The sequence below is a fragment of the Diospyros lotus genome, chromosome 2 (genome assembly GCF_014633365.1).
Source record: "Diospyros lotus cultivar Yz01 chromosome 2, ASM1463336v1, whole genome shotgun sequence".
In the NCBI taxonomy this organism is placed as follows: domain Eukaryota; kingdom Viridiplantae; phylum Streptophyta; class Magnoliopsida; order Ericales; family Ebenaceae; genus Diospyros; species Diospyros lotus.
The window spans coordinates 18,162,514-18,188,302 of NC_068339.1; the positions used below are offsets into that span (position 1 = coordinate 18,162,514).

The 25,789-nt window shown below is 32.1% G+C and overlaps 1 protein-coding gene across 1 annotated transcript; it reads right to left on the reverse strand.

Moving 5' to 3' along the window:
* Positions 1-19,686: 19,686 nt before the first annotated feature.
* Positions 19,687-23,179, reverse strand: LOC127795798 (transcription factor bHLH30-like). Its single transcript, XM_052327706.1, has 2 exons — positions 22,285-23,179; positions 19,687-20,409 (listed from the first exon to the last, which is right to left on the reverse strand). The coding sequence occupies exons 1-2, from the start codon at positions 22,618-22,620 to the stop codon at positions 19,945-19,947; spliced, it is 801 nt and encodes a 266-aa protein (XP_052183666.1). The 5' UTR covers positions 22,621-23,179; the 3' UTR covers positions 19,687-19,944.
* Positions 23,180-25,789: the final 2,610 nt, after the last annotated feature.

Here is a 25,789-nt window from a genome sequence, read left to right on the forward strand (position 1 = left end):
TTTGTAATATTTTTTTAATATAATAATAAATTATAAATAAATAAATGTGTTTTGATTTTAAAGTTTGTTTTAAATTAAAATACTCAAAATAATTTTTTGTTATTTTGAATTTTTTTTATAATTTTTTTTTATTTTCAAAATATATTTTTAAAAACAATAAAGAAAACATATTATTTTATAAAATTGAAAATTAAAAATGATTTAAAAATAAGAAAGAGAATGAAATCTTAGTTTTTCTTTTCATTTTATCAAATAAAATAAAGAAAATAAAATAATAAATAATAAAACAAAATATTAAACTAAAATGTCAAATGGGTCGGATAGTCCATGTACCCCTGGCCCCTTTCACGACTCATTACTGTAACAAGTTAGGCTCCAGTCAGGTCACTAATCATGTTAAAATCTGAGATGGACAGCCAAAGCACTTATTAGTAGGCTACTACCAGTTCAATGGTCTATTTTTCTTTTTAGCTTATTAATATCGAATAAGACAAGAGGTCAACCTCAGTCCGTCAGAATCATAGCGTTGTCACAGTTGTGGGTTACTTTCATGCAAATCATGTAATCAATTTTATGTTATTATTTGGGTTAAATACTAAGGTTGTGACTGACTGGAAACAAAATCATTGCATTGGAAAGAAGAAAAGGGAGAATAAAAGACAAAGTGCACGAGGGGAACCGGCGGCCCCTCAATTGGAATCTAAAAAACAAACAACGCGGTGGAGAAAACAATTAAAACATAACAAACAAATGTGTCTCAACCCAACGCGTCCAACTACAGGAGTAAGAATTTGTTCACCCCCTTTAATTGGGTCCCCAGCCCCGCGCCCCCCGCCGCGGGGTGGGGGTGGTTGTTTCCTGTTCTAATGCCCTTCTCTCTTCCTTCTCCACCATCTTCTTTTCTTCGTTGTTACCTCACCCCGCACTACTACTACTTTGACTGTAATATTTTAATATTTTAAAAAATTTAAAGGACAAAATAAAGTATGAATAAATAATTAAAAATTATTTATAAGATTTATTAAAAATTTTCGTTGTTATCTCGCCCCTCACTACTACTACTTTGACTATAATATTCTAGTATTTTGAGAAATTTGAGAGACAAAGTAAAGTATGAATAAATAATTAAAAATTATAGATAAGATTTAATGAAAAATAATTAAAGATAATGGGTAAAATAATTGAGACATATGGAAGATAAAGTAGAGTGTAGATAAATAATCAAAAATAATGGGTGAAATAATTGAAAAATGTGGGAAACAAAGTAGGATGTAAACAAATAATTACAGATTATGAGAGAATTTAGTAAAAAATAATTAAGAAATGTGATAAAATAATTAAATATAAGAGTTGAAATAATTGAGAAATGTGGGAGACAAAGTAGGGTGTGGACACATAATCAAAGATAATGGGTGAAATAATAGAAAAATGTGGGAGACAAAGTAGGGTGTGGACAAATAATTAAATATTATGGGAGAGATTTAGTGAAAAATAATTAAGAAATGTGACAAAATAATTAAAGATAGTGGGTCACTATAATTATGCTAAGCTTAATTCAACCTTCTATAAATAGAGAAAACTTAAAAGATTTGAGAACTTAAATTAGAAATAGAAATGTTGTAAGAAAAAATATTTAAGAGTGAGAGAGGGATTTGAAAAAAAGAAAGAAAGAAAATAAGAAAAACAAAATATAGAGAAAAATACAAAAAATTCTTAGAAAAATCCTATAGGTTGAGTTAGTAGTTCGTGTGAAAATTTGTGGCAGAAGACGTCGTTGGATCCGCAAACCGAGACTTCGTCGTAGTATAGAAGAATACCGAATCGCTATGCTGAAAGGTGAGTTATCTTCGAAAATTTCTTCAAAAATTCCAGAAATATGATAATTATATTTTAGAATTTTTTATGATGAAATTGAAAGAAAAATACATGATTAGTATTTATTATAGATTTTGAGGAAATAAATGCTTGAAAATCAAAGAGAAAATGAGAAATAAATAGAACATGGATTTTGAAAAATTATGAGGAAATTTTTGGGGATTAGAAATATTGTTTTAGGAATCATTGTGAAGAGAAATTGAGAAAATTTTATGAAAAAGTATTTATTTCATAATCTTGAGAAAATAATATAAGGAAATGGGAGAAATTAGAGAAAATTAGAAATCTGATTTTTTTAAATAATTATGATGCCCAGGGTACGTCAATGTTTATAATTGAGTATGATTGGAAGTCCGATACGAATTTGAGGCAAAATTATACTAAGGGCAAAATTGTCTTTTTGCAAGGTAAGTGGTACTTCCCAACTGGATTTAGTTTTATAAAAATTCTTGATTTGTAAGTGGTTCTACCCAAAACTTGATTTTTAATAAATGATTTTATCATGTTGCCATGTCTTAATGTGAATATGTTCATGTATGTTGCATTTACATGTATTGATGATGAAATATGCATATGTACATGAAGATATTGTTGATCATGCATTCACATAAGGGTTTGAAAGTACGGGTAGGGACCGCTGCTCTTCCAAGGATGCACCCATATACCTCGGCCTGGTAAAAAGACTGTGAAAATGGAGAGTAGCAATAAGGTACGGTCGGCTCAAACCGAAATAATATGGAAAATGACATTTTACATCCATCCACGAAATATGTTTTTTGTTCCCTTACTTAGATGATTCATCATCTAACTTTGTCTTTGCCCCTGAAATATTCAAACGTTTCAGATGGAGATTGTAGCAGAAATGAGGATAAATGAGGCATGCAATGGTACTTAACAAAGTGCTTTATGAATTAAATGTATGTTATGTAGCCTATGTATTTAAGTTATGCTACTTTGAATTCTGAAAGTTTTGAGGAATGATAATGTATAACTCTATGGTTAATGATGGTGTAAAAACTAATTTATAATTAATGTTAAAATGTTAGCTTCAATTATAGCTTCTGCATTTGATGTTTATGGTGATTCTTTTTTTGAGAAAGATGTATGGAAATTTTGGGATGGATATGAGAAATAATATGGTTTAGCAATAATTTTTAGGAAAAAAAAAATTATTATCCCAGAATTGTCCTGAGTTTTAACGCGCTCGAAAATCGAGGCGTTACACCGATGCTTGTCACCTCACTTCTCATCACCATTGCATCCTTTCTTTTTGCGAAGAGGGAGAATAGAGGAAGGATGCAATGACAATCAACACGAGAAAAGCGAGGCAAGTCAGTTGGAACAAACCAAAAGCTAGAAATGCAATCACACAAGCAAGAGGGAGAAATGAAGACAAAGAGAGAGAGGGAGACAGTGTAGAGAAAGACGTCACCTCAAGTGTTTTAAGTGGGCATTTCTCTAATTTTTTTCCACAAAAAAGTAACGAGATTTACGTTCACCCCCATTAAAGAGGGTGAACAAATCCTTACTCTAACTACAAAGCCTTTGTTGGAAATAGATTTAGTCATGGAATCAATTAGAAACATTGGAAATAAGTATTTCTCAAAATAATAAATATAAATATAGTTACAAAATTAGTGAACATAAATTGAAAATTTTTATTTAAATATTTAATTTGGTACTTGTAATGACATTTTGAATTATTTTACAAAATAATAAAAAATTAATTACTAATAATTTTGGATGTGTTCTGAGAGAAGGGACTGATTATAATGAAATATTTTCTCGTATTTCCTCAAATGATGCATTTAGAGTGATTGTGGCATTAATTGCTCATTATGATTTAGAACTGTATTAAATGGATGTTAAAACTGCATTCTCAAAATAAAAAATTAAGTAAAAAGGTCTATATGATACAGTTTCAAGGGTTCTAAGAAGATGGCAAAAATCATTTTGTGTGTAGACTGCAAAGGCCTATTCATGGGTTCAAACAAATTTCTCATCAGTGATATTTAAAGTTTAATAATGTAATCACTTCTTTTGATTTTGTGGAGAAAAAGTGGATCAATGCATATATCTCAAGGTTAGTGGGAGCAAATTTATCCTATTTATTCTTTATGTCGATGACATTTTTCTTGTAAGCAATGACTTAAGAATGTTGAATGTGACAAAATATTTATTATCCAAGTAATTTGATGTGAAGGACATCGGAGAAGCATCTTTTGTCATTGGAATTAAAATCCTTACAAATAGATCTCGAATCTTATTTAGTCTCTCACAACAGACATACATTGAGAGGGCGTTTGTTAATTAAGATATGGGATGGAAAAGTCAAGATATGGGATGCATTCCGAATTTGTATCTTTTCTAATATGTTTGTTAAATTTATTTGATAATTTTTGAAAAAATCATTAATGACCTCTTATCTTGATTGTTCAAGATATGCTTAGCTCTTTCCCTCTCCCTCAAGATAAGCATATCTTGGTCTTTATAAATAAGAAAAAAATGACGATTGTATCATCTAGTGCATTTTAAAAAATTTAACAAACAGTTTGATAAAAATCTTAGAATTCTTCACAACCTTATCTTGACTATTTCATATATTGGTTCGGAAAGCATTCCGACATTATCTTGATACTCTCCTATCTTGCTCATTTTAACAAACGCTACATGAAAGTATACTAAAAAGATTCAGCATGCAAGATGTGTCAATTATTAAAGGTGATAAATTAAGCTTGTCACAATGTCCTATGAATGAAATTGAGAGATAACTTATGAAAACAATGTCTTAGGCTAGTGTTGTAGGTAACTTAATGTATGCACAAGTATGCACTAAACTTGACATTGCATTTGCAATAGATCTTTTAGGGAGATATTTATCTAATCTTAGAAAATACTATTGGATTGGTGTTAAGAAAGTTTTAAGATATATGGAAAGGAGTAAAGATCATATGTTAACCCATAAAAAGGTTGATAATCTTGAGTTGGTAGGGTATATAGATTCTAACTTTGCCAATTGTGTAGATGATCCAAATCCTTATTAGGTTAATTTTTTTGCATTATCAAGTGTAGTGTCTTGAAAAAGTACAAAACAAACATTGGTAACTTCTCCTACAGTGTAGGCTAAGTTTGTAGCATGTTTTGGAGCAGCTACAGAAGTTGTTTAGTTGATAAATCTCATGGTTGAAATGGTTGTTGTTGATTTTGTTGTTAAACCCTTACAATTGTACTATGATAATATTTTTGAAGTATTATTCTCTAAGAACAACAAAGGGAGAACATGGTCTAGGTACAAGAAAGTTAAATATTTGATAGCAAAAGAACATGAGATTAACATTTTAATGGTTGATCCTCTTACTAAAGGACTTTGCCTTAATCTTGTAAGAAACATGTTTTTTGCATGGGTATTCTGGAGTCTTTTGATATGCTTGGTTAATGGGAGATGACATATTTACTCTATGTATTTGTTTTGATACATTCTTGTTAATGTATTTGGAACATTTTTGTTTTTTTGATGATCATCAATGATATTCAATCATAAAATTTTGATTATCTTATATGATACATGACATGTCATTACATAAAGTCTTAAGACTTGTGTTATTCTTAAACAAATACTTCGAGCATTGTTAATTAAAGCATTGTTTGTATATCTTGTAACACAAAATTATCTCGATATATTCACTTATAAGTAAGACATACCAACTTGTTTAAAAAGGCGTAAGGGATTTCTCAAGTATGCTTGTACCGCTTAGGAAAGATAAATGAATGATTGACAAATAAAAAATAATGCATATTAAATCATAAATAAGTCTTATTGTTATTTTCTATATTACTACATCTAGTTTATGTTGATAAGGTTGATTGGTACACATGAATATAAAAGGTATTGTCACTCAATGATGTAATGACCATTATGATTTAGTACCAAAGTGATAGGCTTGAAATCCTATGGCACACACCCAATAGGGGGTGAATTGTGTAATTTAAATGCTCGATAAAACTTGAAAAACTTTTTGATACAAATTAAGATTTTAGTGATTTAAAACGTAAAGTATATAAAATGACAAATGTAAGTTTACAAAGATAAATATGTGAACCAAGTGAGGAATAATGAAATACTTGGAAAGATAAATATATCAAAGAACACAAGCACAAGAAAATACAAGGATTTATATTGATTCGGCTTAACCCAAGCCTAATTCACTACCTTAGCTCCTCATTAAGGATTTTGCAAACAATCTACTAAAACCTCCTACTCAACCAAGTAGGCCATTTAGTTTAAGACTAGGAAATTACAAACGTCTTGCTTATACAAACAAGCCCTCTAACACCTAGCTAGGTATTAAACCCCTACCTTCAATGAGCAAATCCTTTAGCATAACAAGTTAGGAAAATAAGAGTAATACAAATGAAAGATAGAAGCTAAGAGTTAACATTCTTAGTTATAAGTTCTCTCACAATAAATACAAGGCTTAAGAATATATTAACAATAATTGAACGAAACCTTGGAAAGAAAAATATAACAATGAAAGCACAAACACTGTAAGCTCGAATAAAAAGATTCGTAATCTTTAGATCAACTCATTCCCGTCCATTAACCTTCTCTTGATCATCCTTGACGTGTATATATAAGCATCCCAAGAGCTTTACCCAAAACTAGTCGTTTTGTGACCGTTGGAGTTTGAAAAATTAGTCGTTATGGCTTTTTGCAAGAAGAGTTAGTCGACAGAAGATAATAGATAGTCGACAGAAGAGATGAGATAGTTGACAAAACAAAAATATGAAGAAAACTTATAACATCATATACACAAATAGTCGACAAAATAATTTTCATAGTCGACAGAACCATGAGAATAATCGATAGATCAAAAAACACAATCGACTATTCAAGACATAGTTGATAGAGCATAGACACATAGTCGATTATACTCTTAGAAAAACTTAACATTTAGTCGATAGATGCTACAAAAAAACTTTTAAGTTCATTTTTCAATATCCTAAATCATAAACAACATATATATATATATATATATTGAAAAATACTTTGATCACATACATTTGAGATTACTTAAGGCATCATTTAATTTGGAGCATTAACATAATAAATATCATCAAAATATAATGGTTTTTCATTATCAAAACTATATGAAAGGCAAAACATCACAAAGATCTTATTGAAACTAGTGATAACTTAGAGTTGTTTAAAAACTAATTTTGTTTTCTTTGTAAAATTTAAACCCTTAAAGATTTAATCTTAACTTGAAAATAATTTTTTAAAATCTTTTATAAAACTAATCCCTACCAATGTCAGCCAAATAGGAGAATGATGAAAATTTTCATATAATGAGCTTATATTAATTATGAGCTTTATTCTTTAAATTGAATTAAGTTAAAGTTAATTAGTTTATTATAAGTGTTGAATCAACTTGCTCATATTAATTAAGTTTTGATGATTAACAATAAATGTATTTCTTTCTCACATAAAAAAATAAATTTATTTTGAATTAAAAGTGGGTACAAAGAGTAAATTTATTTTGAATTAAAGGTGGATTGTCTTTAAATATGTTTCATTCTTTTGATCATTTATATCTCAAAAATTTATATTTGAATTTTCATTTATTGATAAATGCTTTTAGGCATGTGTTGGTCCCTTAGGATATGACCACTCAAGAGAGTGGTGAATTGAGTGATTAATTTTTTTTTCAATTTTAATAAATATTCTTGATTAATGATTTTATTGATAAATATAATAAATTATATTTGAGATTAATAATAAATATAAGCCATAAGATATAACAAAAATAAATACAATGAGACACAAGACAATTTGTAGTGGTTCGGTGTCTTCACATACACCTAGTTCACTCTTCCAAGATCTAATCACTATTGGGGTTCCACTAAATCAAAATCACCAAGATTTCCACATTAACTCACATTGGAAACTAAATACACACCTAGATTACAATAAGTTTTAGGCAACCATTACACTAAGATTTTCTCCCTAGCTTACATTGAAAACTATATTCACCTAGATTTTAACGGATTTAAGAAACCTATACAATACTCAATAATAATTTATATGTTACAAATAATTTGTCCACACTTGGACACAAATAAGTAATTAAGAACAAATTATACAAGCCAATAATATTTAAATAAATAAATAAACAGTGACCTCAGTTTGAATGGAGAATATCGGATTCGACTTTGCGATCTCTTTTTCTCCTCTTGTTTTGTGGCTCTTCGATGGATGAAAAATGAATCTTTGAGAGTCTTGAAATGCTTGAAAATTAGCTTAAGAGCTTTTGGGAGATTTGGATGTGTAATATGTGCAATGAATACGCAAAAAATGAGTTAGGGGGTATTTATAAGCATTTTAGCCACTAAAGAAATTATTAATATGAAATTTGAAATTCAAAAAAATGTTTAGACTTTATCAAACAATAAGAAAACATGTCTCACCTTTAATTCAAAATAAATTTACTTTTTGCATAAGAAATCAAGATTTAAAAATTTCAAATATAAGCTTTTGAGACATAAATGATTAAAACAAGAAAACATGTCTAAAAGCAATCTCCTTTAATTCAAAATAAATTTACTTTTTGCATGAGTAAGAGAAAATATATCTAAAATCAATTCTCTTTAATTCAAAATAAATTTACTTTTTGTATGAGAAAGAGAAAATATGTCTAAAAGTAATTCTCCTTTAATTCAAAATTAAATATACTTTTTGCATAAGTAATGAAAGCATTTATTAATAAATGAAAATTCAAATATAAACTTTTGAGACATAAATGATCAAAAGTAAGAAACGTGTCTAAAGACAACCCACCTTTAATTCAAAATAAATTTACTCTTTGTATCTATTTTTAATTCAAAATAAATTTATTTTTTATATGAGAAAGAAATACATTTATATCATAAAAATATTTTTGTTAATCATCAAAACTTAATTAATATGAGCAAATTGGCTGAACATGTTTTCTCTTTCTCATACAAAAAGTAAATTTATTTTGAATTAAAGAAAATTGGTTTTAAATATATTTTCTCTTACTCATGCAAAAAGTAAATTATTTTAAATTAAAGAAGATTGCTTTTAGACATATTTTCTTGTTTAAATCATTTATCTTTCAAAAACTTATATTTGAATTTTCAAATTTTGATATCTCATGTAAAAAGTAAATTTATTTTGAATTAAATGTGAGACTTGTTTTCTTATTGTTTGAGAAAACCAAAACATTTTTGAATTTCAAACTTCATATTAATCCTTTCTTTAGTAGCTAAAATGCTTATAAATGCCCCCCAAACTCATTTTTTGAGTATCTATTGCACATCCAAAGCTCCCAAAATCTCTCAAGCTAATTTTCAAACAATTCAAGATTCTCAAAAATTCATTGTTCATCTACCGAAGAGCCACAAGGCAAGAGGAGAAAAAGAGATCGCAAAGCCAAATTCGATCTTCTCTATTCAAACTGAGGTCATCGTTTATTTATTTATTTAAATATTATTACCTTGTATAATTTGTTCTTAATTGCTTATTTGTGTCCAAGTGTAGACAAATTATTTGTAACATTTAAATTACTATTATGGATTGTATAGGTTTCCTAGAACAATTAAAATCTAAGTGAATCTAGTTTCCAAAGTAAGATAGAGAGAAAACCTTGGGTGTTGGTGGTTTTCTTAGAACTCATTGTAATCTAGGAGTGTATATAGTTTCTAAGGTGGGCTAGTGTGAAAACCTTGGTGAGATTAGTGGAACCCCAATAGTGGTTGAGACCTTGGGAGAATAGAGTAGGTGTGTGTGGAGACACCGAACCATTATAAATTGTCTTGTACCTTATTTATTTATTCTTGCTATATCTTGTGTCTTGCAATTTATTAATCTCAAACTTACATATACATAATTATAAAATCTTTATTTGTTTAAAATTAAATAACAATAATTTAATTAAAAGAAAATAATTTCTATATATTCTTAGAGAAAATAATTAATCAATAATATTTATTAAAAGTGAGAAAAATTTTAAACACTCAATTCATCCCTACTCTTGAGTGGCCATATCTTAAGGGACCAACAATTGGTATCAGAGCAGGTCCTAAAATATTTATGATTATCAATATCAAATTTGAGGATAAGATTTTATAATGACCTCTTATTTTAGCTAATCCCTAGGTGATGTCTCAATCCCCTCTAGTCCTCCAATGCTCATTAGAAATGATTATGTTTTTTGGAAGATTAGGATGGAATCCTATATCATTTCCACAAGCTATCTTTTATGGAGACTTGTTAGGGATGGATTTGATCTATCCTGTAGCATTCCGAAATTTGGAGACAATAATAATTAATCAGTTGTGGTATTTGAAATCAATGTTGAGTATTTGAGAATTTAAGAAAGATAAAAATAATCTTAATAAAAAATAAGATATAAAAATAATCTTAATAATAATAATAATGATGATGATGATAATGATAAGTTAAATCAAATTGAATTAAATTAAATTAATTGATATATATATGTATGTATATGCGTGCGTGGCCTCCAAGTATTCTACAGTGGCCATTTCTTTCACATTAAAACAGAGGAGAGAAAGAGAGAGAATGAGTGCAGAAGGGAGGGGCCGAGAAAGCAATGCGAGGGATCAAGAGAGTGATTGGCTGAGGCTAATCGGTGGCCGGAGAGCAGCACCGGAAGCGCGAGCAGCAGGAGACAGTGGCGTTGGTCGCGGCTATTGCAGCGAAGAGAGCTGAAGCAGCCATAGCGGACACTGGTAGAGGCAGCAGCTAGCAGCGAGGCTCGCGGCGAAGGTGAGCAATCAGCGACGACCAATGACGGTTGGAAACTGTTGGAGGCGGCAATAGAGGCAGCCCTGGCTGACCGATGGTGCTAGTTTCGGCTGGAGCAGCAGCGGCTGCGCTGCGTGCAGGGAGTCCGGCAGGGGCTCACGATGGTCGCAGCGATCGTAGAAGGTCGCAGTGCAGTCGATAGAGGCGGCGGTGGCCAGTGGAGGCTTGGCCAGGTGGAGTGGTCAGCCCTAGTACGCACAAGGGGCGCGCGAGGAAGACGATGAATAGGACCACGCGCGTGGGAGAAGAAAGGAAGGAGAAGAAAGAAAAGAAAAGAAAATGAAAGAAAAGAAAGAAAAAAAAATAAAAGAAAAGGAAAAATATATGAAAAATAAAGGGATTTTGGGATTACTTCGGCATGGAAAGTGATCAGGTATGTGGGTAAAAATTAGTAGAAGCATTATATGTTTAAATTATAAATTTTATACGGTTAGATTTTACGGTGTACGCGGTTAGAATTAATTAATTTAAGTCACGGTTGTGTTAATTGCTAGGAAACGTTTTACTTCGCAACGGGAGCACAAAAGAGGCCGAAATCAGCCTATTTCAGTCAAGCTCTTAACCCTCTCCTCGTGTTCTTTATTTCCTGAGAAAGTCTCTGTGGTTTTTCGTATTTTATTCTCTCATTCACCATAACTTGGTTTCACGCATTAATAATAATAATCCGCGTGGTAACTACCCTATGACTTATATTTTATTAATGAGTTTATTGTTAATGGAATAAGCTAAGTAAGGATGTCATGGTTTCTTTCATTTCGACTGTCATGGAGCTCTGTATCGCTCCGCTTTCCTTGGGAATGATGCCGAACCCATTGGGGTTAGGTTCTTAGAAAATTGGCTATGGTCAGGATTATGAGAATATGTTAAGAGTCTATTATGTATGTTGAGATGGTTTTCTGTGAATGAGAAGGAATGAGAATGGTATCATGATGTTATGTGGTTATGTACATGAAGAGTTATGGAGAAATGTTGTGTAATGTTAAGTTTAGAAGATATAAAGTTAATAGTGTCAGTAAGTGTGTCTAAAGTTAATAGTGTCAGTAAGTGTGTTTAAAGGTATGGGGTACAAAGCCACTGACTGTCGACCGTGGGTCGTGGCAGTTGATGGCTGGATGTATGGGCGTCAGTCATCGGTTGTTACGATAAGCGCTAGATGGGTCAGAAGAGCTGGTATTTCAGATTCCCACCTTGGTTTGTGCATATCATGATGTGTGTACTACAAAGGGCTGAGTTGCATTCATTTGGGGAAACATGCTTTGTGTGTGAAGGGATGTGTGAGCATTTGCATGACTCGGTTGGTCTAAAAGCCAATTTGGGTACCCTAGGCGAACATGTGCATTTAGAGCATGCCACATGTGTGTATTCCTATGTGGGCGTAGCATGGCATGATACTTGGTTTATGGGGGCCTTGTCATCACGTTTATGCTACAGAAGCAATTGCATTTCTTATGTATTGCATTGCATGATTCTATTGTTACTGTTATTCTGAGCGAGAGTACCGTGCCAGTTCGGGTGTCAGGAGTACCGACTCGGGGGAGCTTTGGCTCGGCTTAGAGTTTAGCTCAGGGAAGGCCCGAGGCCAAGATCGCGGAAGAATATGACAATGTAATGGATGACAGGAAGAACATATGAGGGTATGATGGGTATCAGGAAGAGCATGTAACGAATATCAAGAAAAGCCAAACGTTGAATATCAGGAAAAGCTGACCATGGTCAGGAAAATGCGGGTCCTATTGAATGATGAAATGGTAGCCTATTTTAGGCTGCAACAAGTTTCTATGTTGGACTTGGGCGCCAGTGTATGTTTTATGTGGGCCCCAAGAACCGTTTATGTGAAGTTCATTATATGTTTATGCATTTAGAAATAAGGCAGGTATTGGGCATGGCATGACATGACATTGCATCAGCATGAATTACATAGGGTGTTACGGGAAGAGCCTCATCTATACCCTCCAGCCTTTCTTTCTAGAGCTTGCTGAGTCTCGCGACTCACGTTTGCTTTCCATCATTCCAGGTAAGAGTATCTCGAGATCGCAGGTGTGTATGGTAGAGTTGAGTCTAGGCCATCGTGTCATGGTAGCAAGTGTAGAGCTCTCCCAAAACTAGATCCTGGGTGTTATTGTATTTGTGTTGAGATTAATATTTTATGTTTCAGATATATGTGTATTATGTAAGCCAAATGGGCTCACGGTGATCAGCTATGTAATGACAATTATGAGATGTAATATTAAAGAAAGATTATGACCTAAATAAGGGCTGTGTGTGAGTTGTAGTTGTGTTATTGTTCGGTATTATTTTAGTAATGACCCTCTCACAGATCCTCTTAGTGCACAGGGGCTCTGGGAGGCAGGCCGTTACATATCCTCTCAATATGAGGAAGAATGGTCAAAGAAAGACCTAAGAAAAATAGAAATAAACCATAGGGCATGATATTTAATTTCTAGTTCTTTGATGCCTAGTGAGTGTGGAAAATTGTCCTTATGCTCCACATCTTATGAATTATGGAAAGAATTAGAGAAAATTCATGAATGGGCCAATAATTTTAAAATGAGCTTTCTTCTGTCTCAATATCAAAGATGTAAGTTATGGCTTAGTGAGACAATTAGTAATTTGAATGGATGGTTCGAAAAAGCCTCAAATATTTTTAGAATGCTAAGGAAAATGAATGAAGATGCTAAAGAGTATAATGAAAATAAAACATTAGCATTCAAAGGTGAAAAGAAAAAGAAAAAGAAAAAAGAAAAAAAAATTCAAGAAATCAAAGAGAAATGTCATTCCCGCATGGGATATGAATGATTATAGTGAGTCATTCCAATCCAACAAGGGAAAGACACATGTATGCTTTATGTCTGTAGAAAAAGATGAAGAAGAGGAAAATAACTTAGAATTAAAAGAATTACAAAACGTATACGAAGAATTATATATAAAATATATATCTATTAAGAGAGAAGTAAAAACAATCAAGAAGAATCATAAAGAAGAAAATGAAAAACTAAATAGTGAAATAAATAATTTAAAAGAAAAATCACAAAAACTCAAGAAAGAAAATGAAGATAAATTAAAAGATCAATTAACTAATCTTCAAGAAGAAAACAAAATATTAAAAACTCAAAATAATAAACTATTAGTGGAAAATAATGCAATAGAAAAAAGTTTAGCCATATTAATTTTAAAGAAAAATTCAAAACCCAAACCAAGATACAAAACACCTAAGAAAGAATGAAAACAACCTAGATGGAGTCCCCAACTTAAGAAAAATAACACAGTACAAATGTAGATATCCAAAGGGGTAATACAAATAATGAATGAGTTAGATCATAAATTTTTAAATGCTGCTCATCATCCACATACATCAAAAATAATTAAATCATTTGATCACAATGAAGAAAGATTCAAGAGACCCGTCTATAGATGGGTACCCAAACCTAAAACATGATCTTATCAAATATGTAGACATGCGTGAGGACCACAATGTAAAGCAAAATGGTATATGGATAGTGAATGCTCACAGCACATGGCTAGTGGAAGAGATATATAGATCTCATTTCTAAAGAAGGAAGGTCTGTCATCTTCTATACATGATGTCTAATAGTAAAGAATGAGGATCTTACTTTTATGGCATAAAAGACATATTAGGTCATGCAAATCCAAACCTAATCAAGAAAATTTTGATCTAGTTGCTGAGCTTCTTAAAATGAAAATTAGTGAAGAATTTTTTTGTGATGCTTGGGTTATGCTTTTAACTTCAAAGGATGAAGTTTTTCAAAACTTTGTGAAGAAAGATAAAAAAGTTCAAAGATAGCTAAATGATAAAATTGTCTCTTCAAGAAATTATTAGAACTACGTATTTGAAGAATAGATTAGCTACCTATTTTTGAGCCGAAACAGTTAATATTGTTTGTTACACTTTAAATAGATTTATTTTAAGGCAAGGCATAAAGAAAACACCATTTGAGTACATTAGAAGCTTATCGTATCCTATTTTAGAGTCTTTGGATGTAAATGTTTTATTTTGAATACAAAAGACAATATAGGAAAATTTGAGGTTAAAAGTGACCAAGGAATCTTCCTTAGATATTCAAATACTACTAAGGCTTATAAAATGTATAATTTTAGGACAAAATTTTTAGAAGAATATATTTATATTAAATTTAATAAATCCTTTAAGGCAAAGAGAAATAAGGAAGATGAGGTAACAATAGATCTATTTAAGGAGATTTAGATGAGCTTCCTAAGAATATAAATTTGTACAAGATCATCCAATAGATTAAATAATTGGAGAATTAAGTCAAGGTGTAAGGACTAGGGCATCATTACACTAATATTGTAACAATGTAGCCTTCATATCTAATGATTGAGCCAACTTGCATGAATCAAGTCTTAGAAGATGAATTTTGGATCAAAGTTGTGCAAGAAAAATGAAGATTGAAAATTAGTTCCAAGACCAAAAGATTTTTCTATATTTGGAACACAATGAATTTTCAAGAATGAATTAAAAGGGAATTAGGGATAATAAATCTCTTTTGGTAGCTTAGAATGTTGAAATAGGGAAATTTGTGCAAATTTTGTTTATGCTCTTAAAATAATAATAATAATAATAATAATAATAATAATAATAATAATAAATAAATAAAGAGGAGAAGAAGTCGTCGTCCTCACCCATCTGTTCTCTCTCTCTCACTCACTCTTTGTCTCCCGAAATCGATCTCTCTTTCTCGTCACCTCTCCGTCGTCCTCTCGTTTGCTGCATTCTCAACCGGTAGCTGTCGTCTCCCTCGTTCGCTGTTGTCTCCAACGTTTCCTCATTCGCTGCCTTTTCAACCGTCGTCTTCCTCATTCACCTAGATTCGTGCTCACCGCAGCTATTACTATTGCCAAGATCTGCACCGGCCACTGTTGTTGCTGTCGCCCAGACTTGCATCAGCCGCTACTCCTACTCGATCGGATTCACAGTGAGCTCCTTTTCATTTATATTTTTTTTCATTTTTTTCTATATTTGTGATTGTTCTTGTTAGGGTTTCATAGTTATTCGTTGTTCCAGCCAAATCTATTCAGATCCGGCCTCTAAGTCTGTCCATCTGTCTGTTTAATCGACCCGATCTATCCAGATCCAGCTAGATCTTAAGATCTATCAAGTCCCAACATCTAGCCAGATCTGGTCAGATCTACCCAGTACCTAGATCTACCCAGTCTTTAAAAAAAAAAAAGATCATGTCAGGACTCGGTTCTCCATGCGGTGCCTACAAAGTATTAAGAAGAAAATGTACCCAATTATGCGTCTTTGCCCCTTTCTTCTGCCATGAAGAAGGGCCTACTAATTTTGCAGCTATCCATAAGGTTTTTGGTGCTAGTAATGTCTCAAAGTTCTATTGCTTCACTCTTGTATGAAGGTCAAGCTAGACTTCAAGATCCTATTTATGGTCGTGTATCTTACATTTTTGCCATCCAATAGCAAGTCGTCGATCTTCAATTTCATCTAGCTTTATTGGAGCAATTACTATTTACAAACTCTTATACATATCCTCTCAATGTTCAAAATTGGTTTCATCCAGAAACCAATTCAAACCCATATTATGACAATGGATATTTCCTCGTGGATGATCCAAACCCTATTTGGAATTTTGAAAACTCAGTCATCCAAGAAGAAAATATGTCATTTCCTTATTTCCAAAAGATAGTTTGCAACCTTACCTAGTCGAAACTAGCAACAGCCAATGGCCATTCCCAGGTGATATAGATGAACTTGGATCCGTCATGTTTGGCAACCATCATCAGTATTGAACATCGACGAAATCCAAAGCTATCAACGTGGGTGCCTTAAATTACTGCTTTGTAAATTTTGTAATGCTAATATATCCCTTGATTATACTATGATTACTTTCTTTGATGTTGTGTAATCTTGAATTATGCTCGATATTGTGGATTATGCTCGATATATTTCTCTCATGAGCTATATTATTTATACATCTTTATTTTCTTCGTTAACAATGTTTTTTTGATTATGACAAAAGGGAGGAGAAGAATAAGATATTATGAGATGAAAGATTGTATGTATGAAAGTGTGAATTGTATATTATTTTTGTATGGGGGAAGAAAAATGTATTATGATATTTTTTTGTATGTATGAGAGTGTGAATTGTATATTATTTTTGTATGGGGAAAAAAAATGTATTATGATATTTTTTCATGTATGTGAGGAAATAGTATATTTAAGAGATATAACATCAAGCAGGTGTAATCAAGACAATCAAATTTGGCAATCAGGTTTGGTTTTTAAAACTCTTAAAAATTATTTTATCTATTAAGTTATATCCAAAACATTTTTATATTATTAGTATTTTTGAAAGGGGGAGATTATAGTATAAAATTAAGGGGGAGTTCAAATTTTTTTTTATCATATTAATCACCTCATAAATAATTTTTTTGTCATCCTCAAAAAGGGGAAGAATGTTGAGCCAACTTACTCATATTAATTAAGTTTTGATGATTAACAATAAATGTATTTTTTCTCATATAAAAAAATAAATTTACTTTGAATTAAAAGTGGGTACAAAAAGTAAATTTATTTTGAATTAAATGTGGATTGTCTTTAAACATGTTTCATTCCTTTGATTATTTATGTATCAAAAGTTTATGTTTGAATTTTCATTTATTGATAATGTTTTTATTACTTATGCAAAAAGTATATTTATTTTTAATTAAAGGAGAATTATTTTTAGATATATTTTCTCTTTTTCATACAAAAAGTAAATTTATTTTAAATTAAAGAGAATTAATTTTAGATATATTTTCTCTTATTCATGCAAAAAGTAAATTTATTTTAAATTAAAGGAGATTGTTTTTAGATATGTTTTCTTGTTTTAATCATTTATGTCTCAAAAGCTTATATTTGAATTTTTAAATCTTGATTTCTCATGCAAAAAGTAAATTTATTTTAAATTAAAGGTGAGACATGTTTTCTTATTGTTTGAGAAAGTTTAAACATTTTTTGAATTTCAAACTTCATATTAACTTTTTCTTTAGTGGCTAAAATACTTATAAATATTCCCCAAACTCATTTTTTGAGTATCCATTGTACATATTGCACATTTAAAGCTCCCAAAATCTCTCAAGCTAATTTTCAAGCATTTCAAGACTTTCAAAGATTCATTATTCATCTACCGAAGACCCACAAGACAGGAGGAGAAAAAGAGATCGCAAAGCCGAATCCGATCTTCTCCATTCAAATTGAGGTCACCGTTTATTTATTTTTTTAAATATTATTGCCTTGTATAATTTGTTCTTAATTGCTTATTTGTGTTCAAGTGTGGACAAATTATTTGTAACATTTAAATTACTATTGTAGATTGTATAGGTTTCCTAGAATCGTTAAAATCTAGATGAATCTAGTTTCCAAGGTAAACTAAGGAGAAAATCTTGGTGTTGATGGTTTTTCTAGAACCCATTATAATCTAGGAGTATATTTAGTTTTCAAGATGAGCTACTGTAAAAACTTTGGTGAGATTAGTGAAACTCCAAGAGTGACTGAGACCTTGGGAGAGTGGAGTAGGTGTGTGTGGAGACACCGAACCACTATAATTGTCTTGTGTCTTATTTATTTATTCTTTCTATATCTTGTGTCTTGCAATTTATTAATCTCAAACTTACATGTACATAATTATAAAATCTTTATTTGTTTAAAATTAAATAACAATAATTTAATTAAAAAAATAATTTTTATATATTCTTAGAGAAATAATTAATCAATAATATTTATTAAAAGAGAGAAAAATTTTAAATATTCAATTCACCCCTCTTGAATGGCCATACTTAAAGAGACTAACAATAAGATATTTAGTAGCCCATAAATAATTGATCTAAACAATGTGACTCATATTTAAGTTTTGTGTTGTGAGCAAAATTATATGTGCAGATTTACAAAGACCCATCAAGTTAGTAATAGAGAGATTTATGGGAACTCTATATTAAGATCAAACTAAATCTCATCTTCTATTTAATAAAAAATAACTCATCATTATCTCATTCATTAGAGAAAGAAAAAGATCATAAAGAAAAAAAAAATTGAAATTCCTTTAATCAATTAGATATAATATTTGATACATTTTTCACTTTAATCATTTTGTCTGTCATTTTTAATAATTCTTACTTTTTCTTAACAATTTGTCTATCATTTTGTCTGTCATTTAAGTTATATTTTTTAAGAGTATATATCTTTTAAGTAAAAACTTTATATTCAAATTATGTCCCATCTCATCAAACGATGGATCTCGAATTTTTTTGTTCTCTTTCGATTAGAAAAATACAAACAAAAACTTCATTATAATTTGGTTTTGACATCAATTATTAAAATTAACAATGAAAGAATGAAGCATAAGAGTCAAATGTATATACATTATTACATTTTATAAGAGATAAAGAAAACGAAAGATAACAAATCGATGTAACGTGATTTGATAACTTACCTACATCTTTAGATAAGATCTTCATAAAAAATTTTATATTAACGTGAATAAGTATAAAAGAAAATAATAAATTTATTAAAATTTACTACAATTTAGGGGGTAAAGAAGATAATAATAAGCTCTACAAGAAAGAAATAATCACTTAATTTTTTATTTTAGCTTAACTACAAACAGTAATTATTTCAATTACTTTTGAACTATCTTTTTCTCAAAGTGAGTCAGTCATATTTATCTTAATCATATTTTAACCATTATAATTTCAAAAATAATAAACAATAATTATCTAATTATATCTTAACTACAATTATGATTTATAAAGAGTTAAAACTCCTTTTAAAATTATAAAATATGGATTCAAAAAAATATAGGTTAAGACATTGATAATCTACTAGCATCAAACACAAGTGTAATAAGCTTATAAATTTGGACCATTATCAAATAGCTTCATTCATATATCAACTGAAATTATATCATATGATAATCTCTCCAACGTCAGAACAATTAATAATAGCCATATTATATTAGGCTAGAGGAAATAAGATTTCTATCATTGAAGACTCTAGTGGGATGTCTAAAGCTCTAACAAGATTCATGTTTCCATTACACACCCATCCAAGCAAAGAAAATAGTATGGTTATGTACAGACAAGTACAAACATCAGCGGCAGCGCACCATTTATCACATTGCTAATGCACAGTACAATAGCATCACCCATATATACTACTATCACCACTACCCAGAATTCTCATGAGTCATGACTCATGAAGACGAGCTTGAAGAATCAAAAGGGGAAAATCTTCCCCTCTTGTTCAGAAGTGCTGTTCTTGGTGAGTACTCTGCCGAGGCCGTCACCTTATCCAGGATATTGCTGAAAGCCTGATGAACGGTATCCACAAGGAGTTGGCGTGCCTTGGGAGTCCCGTCTTCTGCATTGGTGAAAACAAAAACGTTCTTCACCCTGCTTTCCAAGGTCGAGATTTCTGCCTTCACGACGTTTAGATTAAGGGCGTGAAGAGCTTCTTGCAGTTCGGATACAAGTTCAGGCCTGTAATCACAACAAAGAGATGCTGTGAAAGAAAAGGTCCCGTCATCCATGTTATGTGATTCAACTTTTACTTCATCATTGTCCATTGGAATGAGTAAACCTTTGCTGGTTTCTATGGCAATCTTCTTCAGTTGTTTCACTTGGCTGATAACTTCGGCAAGCAAGGTGGCTTTATCCATCTGCAAACAATAATTCAAACTCAGGGTAAGCTCAAACCATGCCACAGAAACTACAGTGTACACTTATCTATGACTATTTGTTTTTTTTTTTTCTAACTCAACTAGAATTTTATAGAATAGCAAATGGCTAAAGTAGCAATTCTTCCATATTAGCTGACCCTATATAGTGGGGATAAAGGTTTGATATATTGTTGTTGTAGCTATTCTTCCATATTGATTGGCTTCACAAACTAACTCCTATAATTGGCTCAGTTGACTCAAGTCTATGGCAGAAAATATCAAGTTACATTTCATTTTCATTTTGGTCAACTCTTGCAAGTGTGACAGATGATAGAGGACTATTCTATCTTATAAAACAAAATTTAATAATTGAATGATTTTTTAAAACTAATGGCAAATGCTTCTCCCAATCAGCCATTTATTGCTTAGGTTGCGAACTGACCTAAATTAGTCACAGGTTGAACAACAGAAGAGTTATGGTCATGCTGCACCAGGTGGACAAATACCCCACCTCCATTTGTAATCAGACCAAAAACTATCATGAAAAAACATACAACTGTCTTAACCACTTGCAACTTTTGTCAGCAAGCATCATTTAATTAAATTAGTTGACAGTCCCTCTCATGGTGTAAAGTTTCGTTAAGAAACCTAAGATAAAAAAATCTGATACTATTTCAATTTTCAAGAGGTTATTTGCTTTAGTAGACTAAGGAGAGGTGCATGCCAACCCAGATTTCGACTAAAGCAAAATGGAAACAACTTTAATCTTGTACTGAGTCTCTGTCTCCCCACTTAAAAGTAGTTGCATACAGAGAGGAAATGAATTCACCAAAGTTCCTTGACAAAGGAAATGAAGTCCATCAACCACACTGGGATTTAAATGATGCACAACATGTTCTCGAATTATGAAAAAAGTTCTCAGAAAAAGGTCTTAAAATCATGATTCATATATTAATCTCCTTGAACTCGGCAAAATTATGTGCATTTTAAATACTTGCAAATTCCAAAAATTGGTAAGAAAAAAAAAAGGTACCTACAAATATTATATCCGGGGAACTCTTACTAGGTATACTCAGGTTGGGGTTTCCTGAGATGGAATATTTGACTGCTTTATTCACCAAACCTAAATACTATGTATGGAACATACTACCATTTCCTCTACGGGCATTATGAATTCCCAAATCCTACCTGAAATCAACTCCCATAGTTATCCAAACATTATGTTATGATGATAATGGGGAAACAAGAAGGCTCGTGTTTTACATTGAAAGATGAAAGTAAAGATAATATGAGGAACCACACATTCCATTTTATGAGGAAAATAGCTGAACTATAACAATCTTATTCCAGAAAGAGCCCAATTAAGCTGAATAAAGTGTCCCAATCATGGCAAGCCTTTCAATAGGGCCAGTGGTTGAAGGATATTTAGCATAGCAACTACCACATCAACGGTTGAGACAAATAAACAAATGAAACAACCAAATCAAGCAAAAATTATTCATGAACCATCTTACCACATTATACAAAAACAGAGCTAGAACAGAATAATTGCAAAGAATAAAGAACAAAGCCATACATTAGCATCCACACAATTTACCACCGAATTAACCAATATCTTCTTCAATATTGCCTAATGAACGCATTGAAATTAATTAGTTACATGCTAAGTACAAATACTAACAATTTGTTAGGTAATCAACTCTATTACCGTTTCTTAGTTCTTTATTGAGATTTGGATATAAGAATCCTATCTCTAACATTCTTTGAGGCGGGTTATCCAAATGCGAACTCAAGACAATCTCGATGATAACAATCAACATATAGTCATGTGTGTGTGTGTGTATAAACTATAGAGTAGGTGAAAAAATGGATTACCTTTTGAACGGAAGGAACCAGGCCGCGGAGGGTGGTGAGATGAGCATTGATCCGCTCCCTCCGCCGCCTCTCAGCCTCGCTATGGCTCTTCAACGCCGCCATAATCTTCTCCTCCGACGCCCCCCTTTTCTTCCCACATCTCACCGGAGCCTTGATGAGCTCATCTTTCTCACCATCCAACACCAAAGACTGCGAAATCGACGCTGACCCACCTCTCCAATCGCCATCAAAGCCTCCAAAATTTCCCGAATACGACTCCAACTTCCCCCAGCAATTAGATACCAAGTTCGAAGGGTTCGAGTTAAATGAAAACGAATTCTTACTCCAATTTTCCATTATATATTCGTCGTCTGTCTCTCTACTCTAAACAAACACCGTCTAAAAACGATATTCGAACTCGAGACTTTGAATTGAGAAAAGCTATCACCTATTACAAGACAACAACTCCAGCGGGATAATTGCTCTACGGGTCGCCGGCGCCGGGAGGGCGAGTGGTGGGAGCGAACCAGAAAGAGAGCAATCGGAGGCGGAAACTGAGGCTAAAAGAAGATGGAATTGCGATTGTGGCGGTGGTCATGCCTTCCATCACGCGAAAGAGGACAAGGATGAGCTGATTTGGGGGGCGAGATCAATGAGAGAACATCCACATTTTCTTCCTGATGGTCTTGAATTCGAGCATTTCGATGGACGAATCTGGTGGTGGGGAAGGTTTAAATATGGAAGAGAGAGAAAGACCCAGCTGGGGGAATCGATGAATATACAAAGGAATCGAATCGCAACCCTAGAAAAAGTATGTGTGTATATGTGCAGAGAAGAGAAGAGACAAAGCAGATTGAAACGCAGAGCCCTCAGAAGCAGAGAACTGTTGTGTGGAACCGCAAATTGTATGCATCACATGCGCATTTGGTAATGCAAGGCTTTGTGGTTATATACTGGGTTCGAATTGATGGGCTCTTGTGAAAAGACCATTCTAGCCCTGGCCGAAGTATCTTATTGCATCATCAACAATATAATAATAATAATAATAATATTGTTACAATAGAGAAGCAGCATAGAGAAGCAGCAACACCCAACAGACACTAGTTTTGGTGAAATTGGGTCCCTCTGGCTATTTTTAAAAATAATCCCAATTATTATAACTTAAAACTTACTTAGACGACATAACAGGATTTTTTAATAGTTGACTATATTAAGTTATTATTTACACGTTATTATTATCAATTGATATCCCAAAATCAATTATTGTGAGCTGTGGTTGATGATGTAACCCTTTTATATGGGCTAAAATAATTAATTTAGTTTCTATATTATACGTCAATGTTTAATTTAATAGTTGTTTTTTTCCTTTAGTTTAGTATTTAAAGTTTTAATATGGCCTTAACTTAGCTTTCCTCATCAATTAACCATTAATCACCATTAACTATCATTAATCAAACTAATGATCAATTCACGGGGTATATGAAAATTGACTCATTTTTTAAAAGTTTAAATATTAATTTGGCTCAATTTATTAGTTATACAAAAATTTAAATTATTTAGAACTAAATTTTGATCCCATTTTTTTATTTTACGTTTTTTTTTTTCACAATAAAGTAACCTAAACATGAGTTTTAGTAGTTGCCTCTATATTTAATACCAAACTCAATTTTCATGTTACTTAACAACGAAAAAATAAAAATATATAATAAAAGTTTAGCATTGAATAATCTAAATTTTTATATGATTAAAAAATAAGGCCAAATTAATACTTAAATTTTTTAAAAATGGATCAATTTCATACCCTTTCTTAGTCAATCAATATTAGTTTAACTAAACAACGATCAATAATGAACGGACGATAAGCATAAAATTGGAATAGTTTTAAAACTTCATGTAGGGGTGAGCAAAAGTTTGGATAAACCGAACCAAACTTCATGTAGGGGTAAGCATAAAATTTGGTCGGTTCGGTTCGATTTTTTTGAAAAAATTATTTAGTTCGATTATTTCGATTCGATTTTTTTTATAAAACGGTTCGGTTCGATTTACAATATTATAAATTTTCAGTCAATTCGGTTAATCGAACTAACCGTGAGTTGAGCCCCCCCTAACCGTGAGTCCCCTCCCCCCCTAAACACGGAACCCACCCAGACCCAGCTCGACCGACACTCATGCTCTCCCCCCTTCTCTCTCTCTCTCTCTTCTCTCTATCTATCTCCCCCCACCCTCCGACCCTCACCTGCGAGCAGCGAGTGAGTTCGGGCCACACCCAACTCGACCAACACTCATACTCTCCCCCATTCTCTTTCTTTCTCTATCTCCCCCCACCCTCCCACTCGTAGGCGAGACTACGATATCGATTCCGATGGCGTATTTCTTCTGAGTCACCCGATCAAATCGAAGACTCAAAGGTACGCGATCCACCCACACTCAACCGCATCGAAGACTCAAAGGTACGCAATTCACCCACACCCGACCGAATTGAACCCTAACCCTCACCTCACCATCCCTAGCCTTCGTTTCTTCTTTTCCTTATGCTTGGACGATCGACGAGGGCTATTCCAAGATCTGGGCCATGGCGACGGCGCTAGCAATGGCGACTGTCGAAGTGGTGGAGGGGCAATCGGCAACAGCGACGTGCGTTTCGAAGCTCGTCGACCAGACTCTTTTTCTTCCCAAGCGCTTCGAAGCTCGTCAACTCTTGCGTCAAAGACTCAAAGGTACGTGTATTTCTTCTGATTCAGTGATTCTTGTTCACTTGTTCTGGAAAATTTCGATTGGAAAACTCTCTGGCTATTTCTGATTCTTGCTCATTTATTTTGGAAATTCTAATTGGGGACTTGGAAAATTGTTTTGGTTTTGGTTTCATGTTTGGCTATTGTCGGTTCGGTTCGGTTATTGCATTTTATTCTTCGGTTATTTCGGTTTCGGTTAGTTCAGTTATATTAGGATTATTGGTCGGTTCGGTTCGATTAAGAATTTTTGGGCGGTTCGGTTTGATTATAACTGATTGCACACCTCTAACTTCATGTACTAAATTAACTCAAAATAAGAATAAATACTAAAATGAATATTAGCATATAATATAATAATTAAATTGGCCTTTTATATATTTACGTGACACATCTCGACTAATATCATGGTTTAGTTATATATTGTTTGTATATATACAAAATATATAACAATGACGGAGATAAATTCTTTAATTTTTAAATTTCAAATGATTTTTTTGAAACTTCACCTACTAAAAAATCTGTATATCTGGCAAAGTCTAAACGAATACGTGTTTTTGGGACATAAGTCAAGTAATTGAACCACGATAAGTTAAAATTCACATTAATAGATTGTGGATTCTATTTTTTGTCCTGCGCAATGAGACAAAATATACACTTACGATTTATCTCTTTTATCGACATTAAAGACATGAGCCATAAAAAAATCATGCAAGAAAAATAAACCCAATAATAAACAAAGACATGATATCAGGACAAACCAACCTTATTTATTCTATAATCTACTACTATCTTTA